General features: G+C 57.7%; 2 protein-coding genes across 5 annotated transcripts; one reads left to right on the forward strand and one right to left on the reverse strand.

Annotated features, from left to right (window-relative positions):
- The first annotated feature begins 591 nt into the window (after nucleotides 1-591).
- On the forward strand, nucleotides 592-8,006 carry LOC105471689 (proteasome 26S subunit, ATPase 3). The gene is made up of 12 exons (XM_011724413.3): nucleotides 592-841; nucleotides 1,098-1,181; nucleotides 1,804-1,929; nucleotides 2,334-2,438; nucleotides 2,554-2,616; nucleotides 2,862-2,999; nucleotides 3,771-3,914; nucleotides 4,022-4,170; nucleotides 6,289-6,385; nucleotides 6,610-6,755; nucleotides 7,584-7,665; nucleotides 7,836-8,006. The coding sequence occupies exons 1-12, from the start codon at nucleotides 767-769 to the stop codon at nucleotides 7,944-7,946; spliced, it is 1,320 nt and encodes a 439-aa protein (XP_011722715.1). The 5' UTR covers nucleotides 592-766; the 3' UTR covers nucleotides 7,947-8,006.
- Nucleotides 8,007-10,263: 2,257 nt separating this feature from the next.
- LOC105471687 (solute carrier family 39 member 13) lies at nucleotides 10,264-19,099 on the reverse strand. 4 transcript variants are annotated; one of them, XM_071074680.1, is made up of 10 exons: nucleotides 18,973-19,099; nucleotides 16,359-16,667; nucleotides 14,747-14,860; nucleotides 14,330-14,451; nucleotides 13,249-13,356; nucleotides 13,070-13,159; nucleotides 12,295-12,345; nucleotides 11,868-12,000; nucleotides 11,618-11,780; nucleotides 11,349-11,485 (listed from the first exon to the last, which is right to left on the reverse strand). In XM_071074680.1, exons 2-10 carry the CDS (start codon nucleotides 16,657-16,659, stop codon nucleotides 11,410-11,412), a joined length of 1,158 nt encoding a protein of 385 aa, XP_070930781.1. In that variant the 5' UTR covers nucleotides 16,660-16,667; nucleotides 18,973-19,099; the 3' UTR covers nucleotides 11,349-11,409. The 4 variants fall into 4 exon arrangements, 3 of the variants coding, with proteins under 3 accessions (XP_070930781.1, XP_011722712.1, XP_011722704.1); XM_011724410.3 differs by lacking the exon at nucleotides 18,973-19,099 and adding an exon at nucleotides 18,086-18,214 and having other exon boundaries at nucleotides 11,618-11,717; nucleotides 11,872-12,000; XM_011724402.2 differs by lacking the exon at nucleotides 18,973-19,099 and adding an exon at nucleotides 18,086-18,214.
- Between the last annotated feature and the right edge of the window lie 465 nt (nucleotides 19,100-19,564).

The raw sequence follows: 19,564 nt of genomic DNA on the forward strand, positions 1-19,564 counted from the left end.
GATCCACCCGCCTCGGCCTCCCAAAGTACTGGGATTACAGGCTTGAGCCACCGCGCCCGGCCTAGTCATAATGTTTTTAATCGTAGAGGCTGATGGTCAATTGAGTTCTTCCCACGTGGACAATTCCGTGAAGCCTGCTCTGACGTTAGGAGCAGCAGCGATTTCTCTTTAAAGCTGGTTAATGATTCCCTGCCATAAATCCGGGTGGCCAGCTTGTACTTAAATAATTGTAAAAATGCGGTCTGAGGTGGCTTGCCTTTTTGGCCCTTTGCACACGGCTGGCATATGTCGTTTATGAATTGGGAGGCAGTGTCATTGTGTAAATCCCCTTATTCCTAGCGGGGTCATGGTCTGAGTTTGAATGCGTCCCTCCGCAAGCATCTGTCACTGGTCAGATTAAAAACTACATTTCCCAAAGGCCCTCGCGGATCCCAGCCTTCTCCGTCTCTTTCCGGTTTTACACCTAGGCCCCGCCCCCAACGCGCGTGTCGGCCAATAGCGGCCCCACCTCTCGCGCCCGGCAAAAATAGCACGCGGGAGGGAACGTTTCACGGGCCGCGGGGGCGGGGCCTGTGGCCAGGGGTTGGTCTTTGGAATCGGAGAGGCAGATTCGCTGCTCGGCAGCACGGCCGGAGCTGGTCCGGTCAGGAGTCGGGATTTGCGGGGAGAGGTTCTCCACTAGCCAAGAGAAGGCCTTAAGAAAGACGGTATTAACCTCCCGTTGCGGCTCCCGCCTGGTCCCATCTTCGGCCCGCTCCTGCAGGAAATGAATCTGCTGCCGAATCTCGAGAGTCCAGTGACTCGGCAGGAAAAGATGGCGACCGTGTGGGATGAGGCCGAGGTGGGCACCGGGCGACCTGGCGGTCCGGGAACAGGGCCCGCAGGGAGATGCCATTGACAGGAGGGAAGGAGGTGGCTGGGGGTCAAGGTCTGGCCCGGTCCCGGGGACGGGGTCGTTTGGGATGTGGGCAGGGGTCCTGACTCCTTCATCTTGGCTTTATGGGCGTGGAAACTGAGGCTGTGAGTGGGTTCGGAGAACGAGAGATGCTTGTCCTGAGTAAAAGTAAATATATAAATAAACAAATAATTTTTTACAGCAAGATGGAATTGGGGAGGAGGTGCTCAAGATGTCCACGGAGGAGATCATCCAGCGCACACGGCTGCTGGACAGTGAGATCAAGGTGGGTGCACAGCTCCTGTGCGGGCGATGGAGTCCCCACAGGACAGGCCCCAGCGATCCGAGTCGCCTCTCCTACTTCCTTCTCCGGCACCCTGGGGGAGACATGGGGCTCAGGCTTCCCCTTGGGACCAGGAAAAGAGGAAAGAAAACTAAGCCTTAAAAGGGACAGGAAGACAGTCAGGGGGTGGTGGGAGACCTGGGCTGAGATGAGAAGTTATCAGATTGCCTTTCCCAGTGATAACTGGGAATAATCCTCTCAAGCATCCTACTTTTAGTAAAATCCCTGTTTTACAGATGAGTAAACTGAGGCTCAGAGACGTTTGTACTGCGATAAAGCACCCAGTTCTTACTAAGAGGCAGAACCTAAAACCTATATTTGCCTGTCTCGGAGGCCTGCTTTTATTCCAATACTACCACTATTTCACAAGGAGGTTTCCACACTGGCCTCCTGTTTTGACTTATACGGGATGTGGACACAGTCAGACTCTGCCTTCAGAGAGCCTCAGAACTGGATGAATGGATGTGGGAGGGTCCCCTGGGCACCCTGGACCTCACCAGTTACAGGGCTCTAGCATAAGCTGTGCCAGGGCTTATATTTGCTCCTCCTCTCCTTCTCATCTCAGATCATGAAGAGTGAAGTGTTGAGAGTCACCCATGAACTCCAAGCCATGAAGGACAAGATCAAAGAGAACAGTGAGAAAATCAAAGTGAACAAGACCCTGCCGTACCTTGTCTCCAACGTCATCGAGGTGTGTGTGTATGTGGAGGGGAAGAGAGGGAGTCAGCGGGGACTGGGGACAGCCTGGGGTGGGGCCGCTAGGGAAAGAGTGGGTAGAGGTTTTGAGGCCAAACTGCATGTCAGAGCTACACCTCCTGGGGCACTTTCATGGGGAGACGGGGGCCTGCAAAGGCCTTGGAAGTCTCACATGTCTCCTTTTCTGTTATGTCTCCTCTGGGGTAGATGAGCCCTGTGCAGAGGAGGAGCACCTACACAGAGATCAATCCCTGGGCTTAGCAGGGGCACCCACCTTTGCTGGGCTCAGGGCTATTGGAGGAGGGAGGTAGGGATGGCCAGCCCTGCAGAGATTAGGAACTGACTTAGGAAGCACTGGGCCTTGGGGAGTTCAAGGGGCTGAGTTTTTTTCCTTCCCAGCTCCTAGATGTTGATCCTAATGACCAAGAGGAGGATGGTGCCAATATTGACCTGGACTCCCAGAGGAAGGGCAAGTGTGCTGTGATCAAAACCTCTACACGACAGGTGAGCATGGCTCAGCAATAAGAGACTGGAGGAGGGTGAGGAGCAGATGTGGGACAGGACTAGGGAGCCTTCCCTGAGGACACTAACTGAGACTGCCCCTGTAACTTGTCCACAGACGTACTTCCTTCCTGTGATTGGGTTGGTGGATGCTGAAAAGCTAAAGCCAGGAGACCTGGTGGTGAGTGGGGCCTGAGCCCAGGCAGTGCTTTTCTGGTGACTAGCTGAGCCCCTGCGCCCGCCCCAGGTCACTATTGGCTCTGAATCTCGGCAGAACAACTCAGAGAGTCTGGGATCCTGTCTACTTGCTGTTTGATTCTTGTATTGCCCAGTCCTGTGTCTTCCCCTCTGCAGACACCTGTTACCAGCCAATTGGGTAGCCCCTTGAGCTGGGCCAAATCTGAAGGCCCTGTGCTGTGTCCTTAGGGTGTGAACAAAGACTCCTATCTGATCCTGGAGACGCTGCCCACAGAGTACGACTCGCGGGTGAAGGCCATGGAAGTGGACGAGAGGCCCACGGAGCAATACAGTGACATTGGGGGCTTGGACAAGCAGATCCAAGAGGTAAGGGAGGCACGGCAGCTGCCAGCAGCCTCAACAGCGTTTCAGTTTCCCCACGCCATTGATGCAGCTCATCTCCCTAATGTGTCTTTTATCCCTATAGCAACCTAGGGAGGAAGGGAGGGCTGCCATGTGACGGGTGAGGAGACTGAAGCCCAGAGAGTTTAAATGCCTTCCCCAGGGTCACAGAAAGACCAGAGCCAGGACTGGAACTCAGGCTCCTGGTTTCTGGCCCAGCATCTTTTTTTCTTTTTTTTTTTTTTGAGACGGAGTTTTGATCTTACTGCCCATGCTGGAGTGCAATGGCGCGATTTTGGCTCACTGCAACCTCCACCTCCCAGGTTCAAGTGATTCTCCTGCCTCAGCCTGCCGAGTAGCTGGGATTACAGGCATGTGCCACCAAGCCTGGCTAATTTTAGCAGAGTCTCTATTTTTAGTAGAGACAGGGTTTCTCCATGTTGGTCAGGCTGGTCTTGAACTCCCAACCTCAGGCGATCCACCTTCCTTGGCCTCCCAAAGTGCTGGGATTACAGGCGTGAGCCACTGCTCCCGGCCCCTGGCCCAGTGTCTTTCTGCCATATACTCTTGTTCCTGGAGAGTCCATAGCCAGCCTTGGTGGGGATGAGCGTTCTGTGTCCTCTTGATACAGGGAAAGGAGTGGGCACGTCCCCGAGTTAGAGTGGGAGGGATTCAGATTGGGGTTGGAGCCACAAAGGGTTGGGCTGTAGGAGCCCTCAGGGCTTCATCTCCTCACCCAGGACTTCCTCCTGGCAGCTGGTGGAGGCCATTGTCTTGCCAATGAATCACAAGGAGAAGTTTGAGAACTTGGGGATCCAACCTCCTAAAGGGGTGCTGATGTATGGGCCTCCAGGGACAGGGAAGACCCTCCTGGCCCGGGCCTGTGCCGCACAGACTAAGGTGAGTACTTTGGGAGGGATGCGGGGGAAGTGGGCAGGAGCAGAAACTCTACCAGATGGGCTCCAAGTGTCTGCCTTTGACCTGACCCTACCACCTTTTCCTTCCAGGCCACCTTCCTAAAGCTGGCTGGCCCCCAGCTGGTGCAGATGTTCATTGGAGACGGTGCCAAGCTAGTCCGGGACGCCTTTGCCCTGGCCAAGGAGAAAGCGCCCTCGATCATCTTCATTGATGAGTTGGATGCCATCGGCACCAAGCGGTAAGGGAGGGCCAAGGATCCCCAGCAATCTCTGTGGCGGTGGAGGGAAGGGGTGGACTCTCAGTTGTGCTAAATTATGGTTCTTTCCCACCCTGTATCCCCTCCTGCCCCTGGATGGTGACTCCTCAGCTCTTGAGGTTCAGATTCCTAACTCTTGATCAATAGCCTCCCTGTTTCCCCAACCATTCATTCCCATAGCTGCCAGCATGTTCCTTTCAAAACAGGAATCTGGGCCGGGCGTGGTGGCTCACGCCTGTAATCCCACTGCTTTGGGAGGCCGAGGTGGGAGGATCACTTGAGCCCAGGAGTTTGAGCAACATAGGGAGACTCTGGGCAACATAGGGAGACTCTGTCTTTATAAAAAAATAAAAATATTAGTCAGGCGTGGTGGTGCACACCTATAGTCCCAGCTACTCAGGAGCTGAGGTGGGAGGATTGCTTGAGCCTGGGAGGTTATGGCTGTAGTGAGCTGTGATGGCACCACTGCACTCCAACCTGGGTGACAAAGTGAAACCCTGTCTTAAAAAAAAAAAATGCCTGTAATCCCAGCACTTTGGAAGCTGAGGCAGGTGGATCACTTGAGGCCAGGAGTTCAAGATCAGCCTGACCAACATGGTGAAACCTCGTCTCTACTAAAAACACAAAAAAATTAGGCAGGGGTGGTGGCGGCGCCTGTAGTCCCAGCTGCCCAGGAGGCTGAGGCATGAGAATCGCTTGAACCTGGGAGGCAGAGGTTGCAGTGAAGCCAAGATCGCGCCGCTGCACTCCAGCCTAGTGACAGAGCAAGACTCTGTCTCAAAAAAAAAGAAAACAAAAAATGCCAAAGCAGGAATCTGGCCCCCTTGCTCACATGAACCCACAGTGGTCCCTGACACAAACCAATCCTGTTAAAAACCCTTCCTGGCTGGACGCCGTGGCTCACACCTATAATCCCTGCACTTTGGGAGGCTGAGGCGGGCGGATCACTTGAGGTCTGGAATTCGAGACCAGCCTGGCCAACATGGTGAAACCCGTCTCTACTAAAAATAGAAAAATTTAGCCTGGTGTGGTGGTACATGCCTGTAATCCCAGCTACTCGGAAGGCTGAGGCAGGACAATCACTTGAACCCGGGAGGCAGAGGTTGCAGTGAGCTAGGATTGTGCCACTGCACTCCAGCCTGGGTGACAGAGCCAGACTCCATCTCAAAAAAAAAAAAAAAAAAAAAAAAAACACCCTTCCTGGGCCTTCCTGTTGCTCCCTGGGATAAACACTGGACTTGCAAGGCTCAACGTGTGCTGCCCTTTTGCGCCTCCAACCTCATCTCATGCCTGTCTCCCGCCTCCCCTGCTCTGGACTCCTGCCACAGTGTTTCCTGTGTTTCAGGCCCGCTGTGGCTCTTACCCTCTTCTCCACTGGTTGGTTGCCCAGTTGGTGTGCTTTCAGTCTTCAGATCCGAGCCTCAGGGACACTTCCTCGGGGATGCCTGCCTGGACTCTCCTGTACAGCACTGTCCAAGGCTGGGCCAGATCCCTGTGTTTCTAAGAGTTAACTCAGTTTGCAAGCGCACATTCATCACACTAACAGCGCAAGCAGTGACTGGTTTTGCTTTTTTGTTGTTGTTGTTGAGATGGAGTCTTGCTCTGTTGCCCAGGCTGGAGTGCAGTGGCATGATCTCAGCTCACTGCAACCTCCGCCTCCCAGGCTCAAGCAATTCTGCCTCAGCCTCCTGAGTAGCTGAGATTACAGGTGCCCGCCACCATGCCCAGCTAATTTTTGTATTTTTAGTAGAAACAGGGTTTCACCATGTTGGCCAGGATGGTCTCGAACTCCTGACCCCAGGTGATCTGCCCACTTTGACCTCCCAAAGTGCTGGGATTACAGGTGTGAGCCACTGCACCCAGCCTTGCTCACTGTTTTATCCTCAGTCCACCACATGATTCCAGGAGCCTCTTCAGTCTCTGAATGTGGTCAACAATTAATGACACCTTTTATGTGTCAGTCCCCGGGCTGGGGGCCCCAAGTAGAGTGAGCCATTTCCCTGCCCTAGACAGGTTAAGTTAGGCTTCCAACGGGTAGAGGAGGGGAGGGCTCTGCCTAAGCTGTGCCCTCACCAGCATCTTGGGCTTCCTGTGCCCTAGCTTTGACAGTGAGAAGGCTGGGGACCGGGAGGTGCAGAGGACAATGCTGGAGCTTCTGAACCAGCTGGATGGCTTCCAGCCCAACACCCAAGTTAAGGTAAGTATTAGCACTCCCAGGCGAAGAAGATGAGGCTCAGAGGTCAGGAGCTGTCAGGCCCCCAGCTAGTGAGTGGTGGAGCTGGAATGAGAATTGGGATCTGTCTTTAACATCCCATGTGTCTCACCTGCACTCTGGGGGCTGCCTCTCTGCCTTTTTTGACTGTGTCTGCCCATCTGGGAGCACCTTGCTCCTTTGTTCAAGTTGTGGCTTCTCTTCCTCAGGTAATTGCAGCCACAAACAGGGTGGACATTCTGGACCCCGCCCTGCTCCGCTCGGGGCGCCTGGACCGCAAGATCGAGTTCCCAATGCCCAATGAGGAGGCCCGAGCCAGAATCATGCAGATCCACTCCCGAAAGATGAATGTCAGGTGAGCAGGGGCACAGGCAGGGCACGGAGACCTGGACAGGCGCAGGGGGAGGATGCCTCTGCCGCGCTTCTCTGTACTGAGCTTCCCCAGCCTCCACGACCGCCACCTGCCCGGCCCCAGGCACACACAGCACCGTTCCACACCCCACCCTCCGTTTCTCTCCAGTTGCCTGATGTAGTATCTTGCCAGGGCCCAGGTCATAATTCCGGGTGCTCTGCTCCTTATACTTCACTCCTCATCTGAAGGCACAGAGGCTGGAGGCACTCATTTTCCCTGCCTCACACCTCAGCCCATGAGCACAGGCCAGGCATGGCCGGGGCCAGATGGACTTGAGTTCAGATATGTATGACTCTCAGCAGGTGGCATGCCCTCTCAGCCTCACTTCTTATTTGGGACTTGGGGATGATAGCACCGATTTCACAGGGTTGTGGCAAGGATTAGATGTGACAGTGTCAAGCACAGTGCTGGGCACAGGATGAGGACAGCAGGGCCTGCTGAACTGGGGGAGTGAGACCATCTTTTGTCCCCACATCCCCCTGCTCCCCTGCCTTATGCCAAGTCAGTCCCTGGAGTCTCAAATGCAGATTTCTAGAAGGTCAGAGCTCAAAAGACCCTAGAAATAACCTGGTATAACCTGCATTAACTTCCTCCCTTTGTCCCCTACATCTTGTACTGAGAAGAAAACAAGGTACATTGATTGGGTAAGGAACTCGCCTCTGATCTCAGGGCGACTTGACTTTGTTGCTTGACAGGGCCAGGGGAGGACATTTGGCCCATCTGCCCACTCTGCATGAGCCACTGAGCCTGTGGTATCTGTTCTCTCCCCAGTCCTGACGTGAACTATGAGGAGCTGGCCCGCTGCACAGATGACTTCAACGGGGCCCAGTGCAAGGCTGTGTGTGTGGAGGCGGTGAGTGGTCAGGCGGGGTGGGTGCGTCGCTTTGTGCCTTCTTGCCCCCTCCCTGGACAGGATGGGGGCATTTGACTGTTGGAGACAGCTGGGAGAAGAGGCCTGAGCCTCAGGGAGCCAGGGAAGGCATTCAGGCATTCAGACCTAGACTCTGTTTGTCCCGGCTGTAGGGCATGATCGCACTGCGCAGGGGTGCCACGGAGCTCACCCACGAGGACTACATGGAAGGCATCCTGGAGGTGCAGGCCAAGAAGAAAGCCAACCTGCAGTACTACGCCTAGGGCGCGCCTGCCAGCCCCGGTCTCACGGCTGAAGTGCGCAATAAAAGATGGTTTAGGGTCCCTGCCGCTGCTTGTCTGCCTTCCCTGGGCTCTGGCTGGAGGAGTAGGGGCATGTGCAGGCGGCCCCTTCCTCAGGTGCTGCAGCCTGGAAACCCTGAGACAGCCGTGGGCCCCACACCACTGGTCAGGGTGAGGCTTTCTGGTGCCGTGCGTGGTGCTGCAGCTGCTGCCTGGGCCTTCATGCCCCTTCAGAGCCCTCTCCCTGAGCACCGCTCTGCTCTGAGCTTTCAGAGGCTCATGGGCCTGCAGTTCCTGCATAGAGGACCTAGATAGAAGCCACCCTTTCCCTTTTGGCATTTTGGTGTCTGGCACCAGTCCTTGCCTCCTGGTAAAGCCAGACTTGGGTTTAGGCTTTCAGCCTCCTTCCTCCTTTCCTGGCCCTGTTTCTCCAGACGCCCCCTTAGCTCTTTCTGTCCCTGTCTTTTGGCCAGAAACTGAGCCTGAACAGGATCCACTGGGAGCCCCTCTAGGACTGATCTGTCACGCTGTGCTCCCCTCCCCCAGTTCGGCCGTCTCTTCACTCTAGCCGGCCCTTTGCCTTCCCTGGGTGGCCCTGCTTGGCTTCCCACTGACTCCTCAGCCCCCGCCTCAGGCGGCCAGCAGCACAGCCCCTGACGTGCTTCTGGTTCTGTCCCCTGCCCTGGACTCAGTCAACCCCAGTCCTGCATTCCTGTTCCTTCTTCTAACCAGACGGCATTTGCTCCTGACCATGACACCCAAGTTCCCCCACAGGGACCACACCCACCGTGCTTTGGCTTCCTCATCTCCAAAATGGGACCCCCGGCCTCTCCCAGTGGGCCGTGATGCTCGCACACACTGTCTGCCATCCAGCAGGGCTTGGCACCCTGGCTGGCAGCCCTGAGCACCTGCGTAGGTGAGGGGGGCAGCTGGCCAGGACGGCTGTGGTTCATTCCTTGGATCTGAGGCCAGGAGTCACTGGATCCTTGAGACAGTTATCTTACAGGATGTGTCGCAGCTAGGCGAAGCAAATACTATCATTTTAAAATGTTTTGCTGTTAGAAATATTGAGAGCTAAGCACTCCCAGCTAAGGACGTCACTGGGGTTTCATGTCCACCTCTCCCACGCTCCAGGACACCGCCCAGACTGCAGATCCCAGCCAGTGTACTATTGACAGTGGTCCTGGCTGGCCTGGGAGGGAAGAGGTGGACTGGGCACCCCCACCCACATTCTCTTGACGGGACTGGGGAAGCGGCGCCCTGTGCCTGGTGTTCTTACACTCCACACCTTCAGAAGAGAGGGGGTGTGGTTTTGAATAAGGGTCCCATATCATCTTTTCTTCTTTTGCTTACTTATTTTTGAGACGGGGTCTCGCTCTGTCGCCCAGGCTGGAGTGCAGTGGCGCGATAGCTCACTGCAGCCTCCGCCTCCCAGGTTCAAACAATTCTCCTGCCTCAGCTTCCTGAGTAGCTGGGATTACAGGCACCTGCCACTGCACCTGGCTAATTTTTGTATTTCAGTAGAGACGGGGGTTTCACCATATTGGCCAGGCTGGTCTCGAACTCCTGACCTTGTGATCTTTGGCTTCCCAAAGTTCTGGGATTACAGGCATGAGCCACCATACCCGGCCTCTCTCTCTTTTTTAAGCGAATGAGAGCTTAATTAATTTGAGGCCAAACCTGGAGATGACTTTGTGGCTGGAGCTTCCTTCCCTGGTTACATTTTCAGTGAGGGGAAATGGGGGGCAGGTAGGGAAAATGCTGTGGTTTGCAGTTCTATAAAATAAGGACAGCACCCTAACTGGGTGTGGTGGCTCACACCTGTAAGCCCAGCACTTTGGGAGGCTGAGGCAGGCAGATCACAAGATCAGGAGTTCAAGACCAGCCTGGCCAATATAGTGAAACCCCATCTCCACTAAAAATATATTAAAAAAAATAGCCAGGCGTGGTGGCAGGTGCCTGTAATCCCAGCTACTAGGCAGGCTGAGGCAGGAGTCATTGTTTGAACCCAGGAGGTGGAGGTTGCAGTAAGCCGAGACCGCACCACTGCACTCCAGCCTGGGTGACAAAGTGAGACTCTAAAAAGAAAGAAGGACAGCGTCCTGGAGTTGGTGGTGAGGGACTAAAATGGCACAGGGCCAGGCTGGTATAGGTGCTCCGTCATTATTGGAATAAGAAGCCAGGAAGACATGGAATGTTCAGAGACGCACTGCAGGGGTGACAGTTCAGAGACAGGCGACTGGCAGTGGCAGTGAGGAAGGCCCTGCGTGGCCATGGAAGGCTGTGCAGAACCAAGGCAGCCAGTGTGTGGATAATATTTATTTGTATCATCTATAGAACAAATATTTACAGATACAAACGGAATCACAGCAAAGTTGCTATAAAACCACCCAGACCTCTCGATGGCCACTTCTGAAAACACCCATGGTCAAGGGCAGGGCCAGGCCTGGCTGTGGAGTGGGCCAGCTGAGTACCTGGGCGTCAGCCAAGGGAAATGCTTGGGGATTATGGCTTCAGCACTCTCCCGGAGCACATTCCTGAGCGCTGACAACTCGGAGCCCTCACCGCCCCCACCTACCCCAACCCCAGTGGGGAAGGAAAGGGGCCTGAGCTGGGGAGAGCAGCCTGGGCTCGCTCTGTGCCTGCTCCAGGAGTCCCTGGCCCCTGTGCTGGCAGGAGCGTCCCTGAGCTGGACCAGGAGGCCTCTCTGGCCTGCGGCTGCTCCCTGCCCAGCAGGCTGCTGTTTGGCAGCTGGAGGTGACATGAGCTGCTGGTGCTGCCAGGGTGTGTTGACCAGGAATGAGCTCCCAGGGCGGGCAGCCCTGAGGAAAGGGTCTTAGGAAGCGCCTCCCAGCTCACTGCTAGAAGCTGAGGGCTGTCAGTGCTGAGTGGGGCTGGGGTACACGAGCACCTGCCTCTCCTTTCTTTGGTTTACAGGTGGGAAAGGAAGGGCCAGGAAAAGGGAGAAAAGCCGCCCCAGCCTTAGCCCCTAGGCCACCTGGGGACTGGCTGCGTGTACAGAGGGGGCAGCAGGAGGTGGGCAGCTCCGGAGTTCCCTGCACCCTGGGATCCTTGGGCTGCTCTCACTCCCGGGATCCCAGCAGGGCAAGGCCTCTGCTTGGGACCAGTGCTGCTGTTCCTCGCTGCTCACTCCGGGAGGTGCAAGATGCCAGGGTAGCAAGGAGAGGTAACCACAGCATGGCTGGGGACAGGCGTTACACTGGGCCCCGGACCCAGCACAGGGATCACAGTGTCGGTCTCGCACACACGCCTCTGGCCACATGTGCACATCACACACATCCACGCACATCTCCCTCCTGTCTGGTGGGAGGCTCATTCTCTCTCGCAGGCACTCGCCCTCTCTGCCTCTCACATAGGCAGTCACAGAGTGAATCCGAGCATCTTATTGCTGCAGGGGGCAGGGGCGTCAGGGCATCAGGGAAGGTTAATCCACGAAGATCGAGAACAGCACCATCACCACAATGCCCGCACAGAGCAGAAGCAGCTGCTGCAGGGAGCGCCTGTGGGGAGGGAACGGGGCTCACGGTAGAGGCATGGGCAGGGAGGAGCAGGCAGCGGCCAGGAGCCCCTCCCTCCTGAGCCTCTTAAGGGCCCTGTGAGTGGCAGTCCTCTTCCGCCAACAGGTCACTCACCACGGGTCCTCTTCTTCCAAGAGGTCAGGGAGCACGTTCACCAAGGCGATGTAGAGAAAGCCTCCAGAGGTGAAGGGCAGGACCCAGGCTGCCGTCTCCTCTGCAGCGGGAGAACACCCGACTGGGCACCCAGGGCACTGTGTATGCTCCCTGCCTCCCGGGCCTGGGGACCAGTGGTGAGGCAGCCAAATCCTTTGGCTGGTGCCCCTCTACCGATGCCACCCGCCACCACCACCCACCACGCCCGTACCTACTCCCTTGGGGGACTGGGTACAGATGGCAAAGCCGGCGCCCAGCAGGCCCCCCAGCGCTGTCGAGAGTTGCAGCTTGGCTGCGCTCCATCGGTCAAAGCCAGCCCGGAGCAGGATGGCAAAGTCGCCCACCTGAAGGGAGGTCCGGAGGTTCACCCTGCGCCCCAGCAGGGCCTGATACCCTGAGTGCTCAGGTACGATACACAAACTGAGCCCTTCCCCACCCTGCCCCTGGGACTCTCATCCTGAGTATGGCAGAGATGGCAGCTGCAGGCTGCTGGGGTGAGGAGCTCCGGCCCTCACAGCCCAGCCCCAGAGTGCCACACTGGGAAGGCCCACCCCCAAGCCCTCCTGAGCTCCACACTCATGCTGACCATGGGTACTGTGGGGGCCTGGGCCTCTGGGGGCCGCCCTACAAGCGCTCACCTCATGGGGGATCTCGTGCAGGAGGATGGCCATGGTTGTCAGGAGCCCAATCTGCAGGGAGGGGAGCCGTGGCTGCAGGGTCTGTGCTGAGGCCTGGGCACCCCACTTGCCCACTCATTCCACAGAGGTTTACTCTGCTCTGAGCTGGCCCTGGGTGGGCACTGTGTTGGCCACTGGAAATACAGCAGTGACTAAAGGGGACAAGGAACCTGCCTTCACGAAGCTAGCGGTCTAGAGGGGAGAGACAGGACTCACACACTCATAGGCGCTGGGAAGGAAAGGATGGACAGGGTGCCCAGGGGAGCAGGCCCAGGGACCAAATTTAGATGAGGAGGTCAGCAAAGGCCTGGTGGAGGAGTCCATGTAAGTCGAGGCCCCAAGGATGAGTCGTCAGCCGCTCAAAGCGTGGGCGGGAGAACATTCCAGGCAGGGGGAACAGTGTGAGGTGGGAAGGAGCTCGGCCAGCTGCAGAGTAGGCCGCCCCTGGGCCAGAGGCCAGAGGGAGGAGGTGGAGGAAGAAGCATCTAGGAGCAGGCAGGGTCCACGCCTAGCAGCTTGATAGAGGCACCCAACAAGGAGTGCTAGGAACAGGAACAGACCAGGGGCTCAGGATCAGAATGGTAGCGGCCAGGACAGCAGCAGGGAGGATGGGGATGAGGGTCTTAGATGAGGGTGCTGGCAATGGAGGGGCAAGAAGCAGAGACTCCAGACACAGGCGGAGTCCACATGGCTGCCACCAGAATCGCCAGAGCCCTACCAGCCCCGAGCCCCTCACCTTCTTGCTCACAAGGAAGCTGGCAGCCACAGCCAGCCCATGGGTGAAGTTGTCGATGGTGTTGGCCAGCAGGTTGAGGTAGCCGCTGACCTGGGAAGGAGGGAAGGCAGGAGGCAGGGCTGAGTGGGACTGGCCACTCAGGGCTGTACGGCTGCAGGGGCCCTGAGCAGGCCACTCACTTTGATGCTCCGGACCACGGCACCGAGGCCGGGCTCTGCGGCCGGCTGGGCCAGACAGTGGCCTCCATTGAGCGCAGCGGCAGCAGCAGTGGGGTCTTTGTTGGGGGCCTAGGGCCAGGAGAAGGAGGGAGAGGTGACATTAGATGCCCCCCACTCAGCCAGGGCAGACAGAAGGGGAGAGAGAGATGGAAAAAGAGAGACAGGGGGCCGGGCGCAGTGGCTCATGCCTGTAATCCAGCACTTTTGAGAGCCGAAGGCACATGGACCACCTGAGGTCAGGAGTTTGAGACCAGCCTGGCCAACATGGTGAAACCCCACCTCTACTAAAAATACAAAAATTAGCCGGGCGTGGTGGTGCACGCCTGTAGTCCCAGCTACTCGGTAGGCTGAGGCAGAAGAATCGCTTGAACCTGGGAGGTGAAAGTTGCAATGAGCCGAGATCATGCCACTGCACTCCAGCCTGGGTGACGGAGCAAGACTCTGTCTCAAAAAAAATAATAATAATAATATTTGGGAGGCTGAGGTGGGTGGATCACGAGGTCAGGAGATCGAGCCATCCTGGAAAACATGGTGAAACCCTGTCTCTACTAAAAATACAAAAGTTAGCTGGGCATGGTGGCGCGAGCCTGTAGTCCCAGCTCCTCGGGAGGCTGAGGCAGGAGAATCGCTTGAACCTGGAAGGCGGAGGTTGCAGTGAGCCGAGATTGCACCACTGGACTTCAGCCTGGGTGACAGAGCGAGACTCCGTCTCAAAAAAAAAAAAAAAAAAAAAAAAAAAAAAAAAAACAAAGACAGGAGCCCCTCTTTTTTCTAGCTAGAATTCTCTGATACTCTATCAGCTGGGTGCCCCCAAACTCAACAAACCTTCCCCAACTGCTGTCAGCATCAGGCTACCAGAACAAGCTACATCAGGGGCTAATGCTGTCACTCCCAAGGAAGGTGGCCCAGCCTCCCGCAGCTCCCAGGGGAGGGCCAGGAGACCCCTCTTTTCAGGGCTCAACTCAGAACCTGGGCCTCCAGGCCCCAGGCACCACCACAGAACAGAGGCTGATATATCCAGGCCCTTGGGTGTGGGGCCCACCTGGCTGGTCCTCTCCGCCTTGCTGTCCAGGAACATCTTCTCCAACGCCAGGAAGGTCAGGATGCCAGCAATGACCCATAGCCCCAGCTGCTGCTGCTGCTGCAGGCTCTGCCCCTCACCACCTGCAGGGGGCGGCAAGGCCAGGCCAAGCCAGGGCCATAGGAGGGGGCCATTTGGAATGGGATCTCATCCAGGGCACCAGGGCAGTGACAAGGGTGGGTCGGGCAGCTGGGGCCTAGAACTCCCACTAAGGCCAGGGCCCTGAGACCAGGATGATGACCCTCTCTCCCTCCCTCCCAGGCAAGCTCCTGCCAGATACCCAGAATCCCTCTCCTGGTCATCCTGGCCATCCCTGGGCGTGGGCACCAGGCCCCCACTCCTGGCACCGTCTTGCCCCTGGCCTGTGGCCTCACTCACCAGGGCCGGCGCTGCACGTGTAGGCCCAGGCTTCGGGCAGCAGGTGCAGAAACACATTGCCCAAGAGTCCCCCCAGGGCGAAGCTGAGCAGCTGCTTCAGGCGCCAGGCCCCAGCTACAAGGGAGAGATGTGGGATCTGGGGGCCGACCCGACCCGCTGGAGCTCCTGGCCTGACCTCCGTCCCACTCCACTCACTGGGCTCTTCCTGGGCCTGCAGAAGGCTGGAGATGGGTGGCTGCTCTTCCTGGGCCCCCCACCTCACAGCAGAAACACCACACCCTGCCAAATGCCCATAGGGCCACCACCACATCATGGTGAAGAGCTGACAGGTCCCAGCTCCCAACCCACTAGCTGGTGACCTTGGCAGATGACTTTGGAGACTCAGTTTCTCCATCTGTAAATTGGGTCTTATGGGAATTATTATTTTATCTTTTGAGACAGAGTCTCACTCTGTTGCTCAGGCTGGAGTACAGTGGCGTGATCTTGGCTCACTGCAACCTCTGTTCAAGCGATTCTCCTGCCTCAGCCTCCTAAGTAGCTGGGATTACAGGTGCGTGCCACCACATCCGGCTAATTTTTATATTTTTGGTAGAGATGGTGTTTCACCATGTTGGCCAGGCTGGTCTCAAACTCCTGACCTCAGGTGATCTGCCCACCTCAGCCTCCCAAACTGCTGGGATTACAGTCGTGTGCCTTTTATGGGCTCTTATGGGAATTAAATGACAATATGTATAGCAAGTGCTCAATAAGTGGGAATTTTTCTCAGCTGCTGTCACTCAGAAAAGTGGCAGAGATTTGGGGACTTGCAGCATCCAGAGTTGGAAGTCGCCTGCCTGAAAGCCATGTCCAACCCTTTGGCTTGATAGAGAAACTGAGGCCTAGAGGACAGAGGCAGCTGAGTTTGGGGTGGGATCCCAGGGGAAACTGCTATTTCCTGGCTGGGTGACCTTGGGCTGGTCAAAGAACCTCTCTGTGCCTGTGCATCCCCACTTGTAAAATGGAACTAATAATCCAAGTGCTCCCTGCACTGACCTCGCAGGGCTGCTCTGAAGGGTGAGCACAGGCCTGACTGTCGCCCGAGCAGGGTCACAGCCGCCCTCAGCTCAGTGCCTGGCACAGAGTTGCTGGGTAACTATCTGGTAAGTGAATGATTCCTGAGCATCCAGCAGGCAGCACCAGCCTCTGGGATGCTTGTTTCTAACAGATTCCCAGGGCCCTGGTCCACCCCTCTTGGGTGGGGGATAGGCACATGCATTCTTAGCAGCTCCCTAGAGCTCTCCTGCGTGTTTTGTTACATGTTATTTATGAACGGGCAGTACATGCTCCTGGTACAAAAGGGTAGTCAGGGCAAAGCTCCCACCCGTGCCTACATCCCCATCTCCTGGACCCCCTCCCCAGGGGCAGGCCCTGCTACCAGGTGCTCATAGCTTCCTGGGGAAGCCAGAACCAGCCACCCCTGGCTAGATGACTCCTGAGAGTACCAAGGGGAGAAGTTCTATTCAATCCTCTCCCTCCATCTCAGACACTCTGTGACCCCGGGGTCTCCTAAGAAGAGCAGCAGCGTGCTTCCCACACGCTGGCCGGCCCTCGGCGCCATCGGAGAGCCACCCACCTTCTGAGCGCAGCATGGTCCCCATCTCTAGGGGAATGACGAGCAACGGGAAGACCCCACTGAGCCCCACCATGAGGGAACCCAGGAGGGAGCAGATCCAGGTGTCCAGCCGCTCTCCGCTCAGCAGAGCCCCCCAGGACTCGCTTTCCTTGTTGTCCAGGCGGCAGGCCGTCGCAGTCCCCCGGCTCCGGAGGGCCGGCTGGGAACCCCCAGCCCTTCCCAAGAGCTCCAGGGCAAGGGCGGTGAGGAAGAGGAGCCTTGGGCCCGCCATGCCACAGCCAGGGCAGGGACATCCAGGCATGCCACGTACTGAAAAACACAAAGGCCACCTACATGAGCTGCCAGCCTTGGCCGCACACCTGCTTAGGAAACGTGGCGCCTCCCTCCTCCCTCCAAGGGACCCTGGCATCCACCCTCCTGCTGTCCTTGCCAGAGCGTCTGAGCATCCAAATGCTCGGTGCACAGCAATGGGGCCCTGTGTCTCCACACGCCACTCCCGATCACCGCGTATTTTTTCCTTCTGAGCAGCTCCAGACTGTGTCAGCACCTCCGCCTGAGGCTAAACTTTCCCTAATGACAGGGTGAGGCGCTGGCTGGCTCTCCTCAGCCACCGGCGGCCCGGCCCAGTCTGGTATCTCTGGCTGCCAGGGGAGGCTCTGCCGCCCGCGACACCCCAGAGACTGAGGCTCCCCTTCTAAGGGCATGGGGTGGATTCAGAGAGACACACGTGGAGAAACTGAGCAGCTGAGCCAGGGCAAGACCATCCACGCTTCTTCCTAGGACATGAGACCAATGTCCCCGGGGCACTGACAGCGACAGGAGGTGGGGCTGATGAAGAAGGAGCCTTTAGCCAGGGGATGCCTCTCCCATGCAGAGAGCAGACTGCAGAGCCCCCGCGGTGAACTCTACACTGCACTCTGAGCTGTCTGACTCTGGGCAAATCTCTGAAGCCCCCTCCCCGTCTGAACCTCAGTGCCCTCATCTGCAGGACAGGGATCAATATCACCTGCCTCAGCTGTGAGGGCGAGGTAAGCCTGAAAGTGCAGCTGGATGTGCATGAGAAGGCGCAGAAGCCTTGCCTGTGCCAGGGAAGGCCTGGAGCTCCCTGCAACAGGAATGTGCCCAGCCGGCCGATCACAGGATGTGGACGTGAGTCAACCAAGCGAGAAGTTCCATCTGGAAACTCAGGCATGAGGTTTAAATGTGGTCTGCCCTGCCTCAGGCTGGCTGTGACCTTGAGCTAGTGACGTCCCTGCCTCAGTTTCCTCACCTTCTGATGGAGATGGGAGGGGAAGAAAGCAGCTGCCTCTGGGTGGTGGCAGAGATGCCCATCTCTAGGACCTCCAGGCCTTAATTAATCAGGCATACTGATGAAGCCACCGGGGCTCCACTGGGGACCACAGGCAAGACTGGGCCAGGCCGAGGCGGTCACGCAGAGGTGAGGGGACCACCGGTTAGCGGGAGAGAATACACTGAGAGTCCGAGGGGAGAGGAAAGGAGAGAGTGAGAGAGCCAGAGAGAGGCGGGTGGGACGCTGAGGGGACAGCGAGGGAGGGATGGGGCGCAGGGCGCGGAGCGATGAGGGAGAGGAGGCCGAGGTGGGCAAGCCTGACTCCTGGGTCCTGGGAGCCGGCCCAGGTCTGATGAGGACCAGTCAGACGGGGCGAGGGATCGGCCGGGTCCGTCACGCCCGGGACGCGGGCCCCGAGGGTCCGGCGGGCACTCACCGTGCGGCTGCGGCGGCGGCGCTCCGGGCGGCCCCGGCCATCCAGCTGCGGTGCCGCGCCCCGCCCAGGCTCTGCCCCGCCCGGCCGCCCGGCCGCCCGGCCCCCGGCCCGGGGCCGCCCCCGGCGCGCGGCCACGTCACAAGGGGCCTGTCCGGAACCCGAGGCGCAGCGTGCCGAGGGGCCGGGGGGAGTGGCGGCGGAAGGGCGCTTCCGTCTCGCGGCAGTGGGGGACCCGGACAGAGGGCGCACTTCCGTTTGGGCCGGGCTGCGGGTCGGAGGGGAGGGCCGGTCGGAAGTGGGAGCGCCACACGCACCGCGCTCAGCCAGGCTGCGCAGGGACGGAGGCGGCGGCTCTGCGGGGACCGCGATCGGCCGAGCTGCGGGGCTTGCGGATCTGGCCGCCGCTTCCCGTCCAGGGCCGCAGTCTGCCCACGGCCGCACGGGGGCGCACCCTGCTGCCAGACCACTCCGCCGAGGTCGGGCTGGGAGGACGGCTGTGCGCTCCTGCTCTGAGTCAGCCCGGCCTGGCTCCTCCATGAGCAAGGGAAAGGGGAAGTGCCTGCCGCAGGGAGGGGCCTGGCCCCGGGAACCTCAGAAGAGGGAATTTTATTCTTACTCATCGAATTATTTTTATGCTTTGGTTTTTCGCTGGGAACCTCAGGCCACTGTCTCCAGGGCTTGTAACCCTTTGGGGTCCAATGCATGGTGGCTGGACCCTGCTGATGGGAACTCCAAACCTGGGAGGCGAGGACTCTGTGCTCCCCCCACCTGGAGGAAGCTAGACCTGACCTCTTTGGTTAGACTAGGGCAGCAAACACTGGATGGCAGTTCTTATAACCGCAATTTACTGAGCACCTACTATGTGCTATACACTCGCATTATCTCACTGAATCTTATCCCGTTGTGGTGGGTACTGTTAGCCCAGGGTCACACAGTGGCACAGATGGCAGAGTCAGGATTCAAGCCTGGGTGTCCTGAAGCCAGAGTATGTGATACCACTTCTCACTTCTACGTCCTGAACAGCAGTGGGAGTCTGGCTTGGCGTTTCCACTTTGTATTCTCTGGAAATCAGCCACTGTAGGAGAAGATTCAGGAAGGGGCATGTGAGTACTCTCTTGGGCAGAGATAGCGACCGAGTACAGGTCTCTAAGTCTCTGACCCTCATCAGCCTCCCGTGGCAGCTCCAACCATTTGCTCTGTCACTTTCCCCTCTGCTGGGGCTCTGAGAGCACACTCAGCTCTCAGGGCTGCCTCTGGTGCCTGTCCCACCTCATGTTGCAGTGTTGACCTTCCTTAGACCTCCAACTTCTCCCTGGTGGCCCAGCTTGTCTTCTGAAGCTTTCCGTCCATCTCATCCCACCGGGCCCATACAACTGCCAGGATGTTCTGTTCCCTCCCTGAGTTCCAAAATGGAATCCCTGGGTTAGTTTCTTGGCAAAGAAAGCTACTCAGGGATCCTGCCCTAGGACTTCTAAAATG

Source organism: Macaca nemestrina, chromosome 12 (assembly GCF_043159975.1).
Source record: "Macaca nemestrina isolate mMacNem1 chromosome 12, mMacNem.hap1, whole genome shotgun sequence".
NCBI classification, from domain to species: Eukaryota; Metazoa; Chordata; class Mammalia; order Primates; family Cercopithecidae; genus Macaca; species Macaca nemestrina.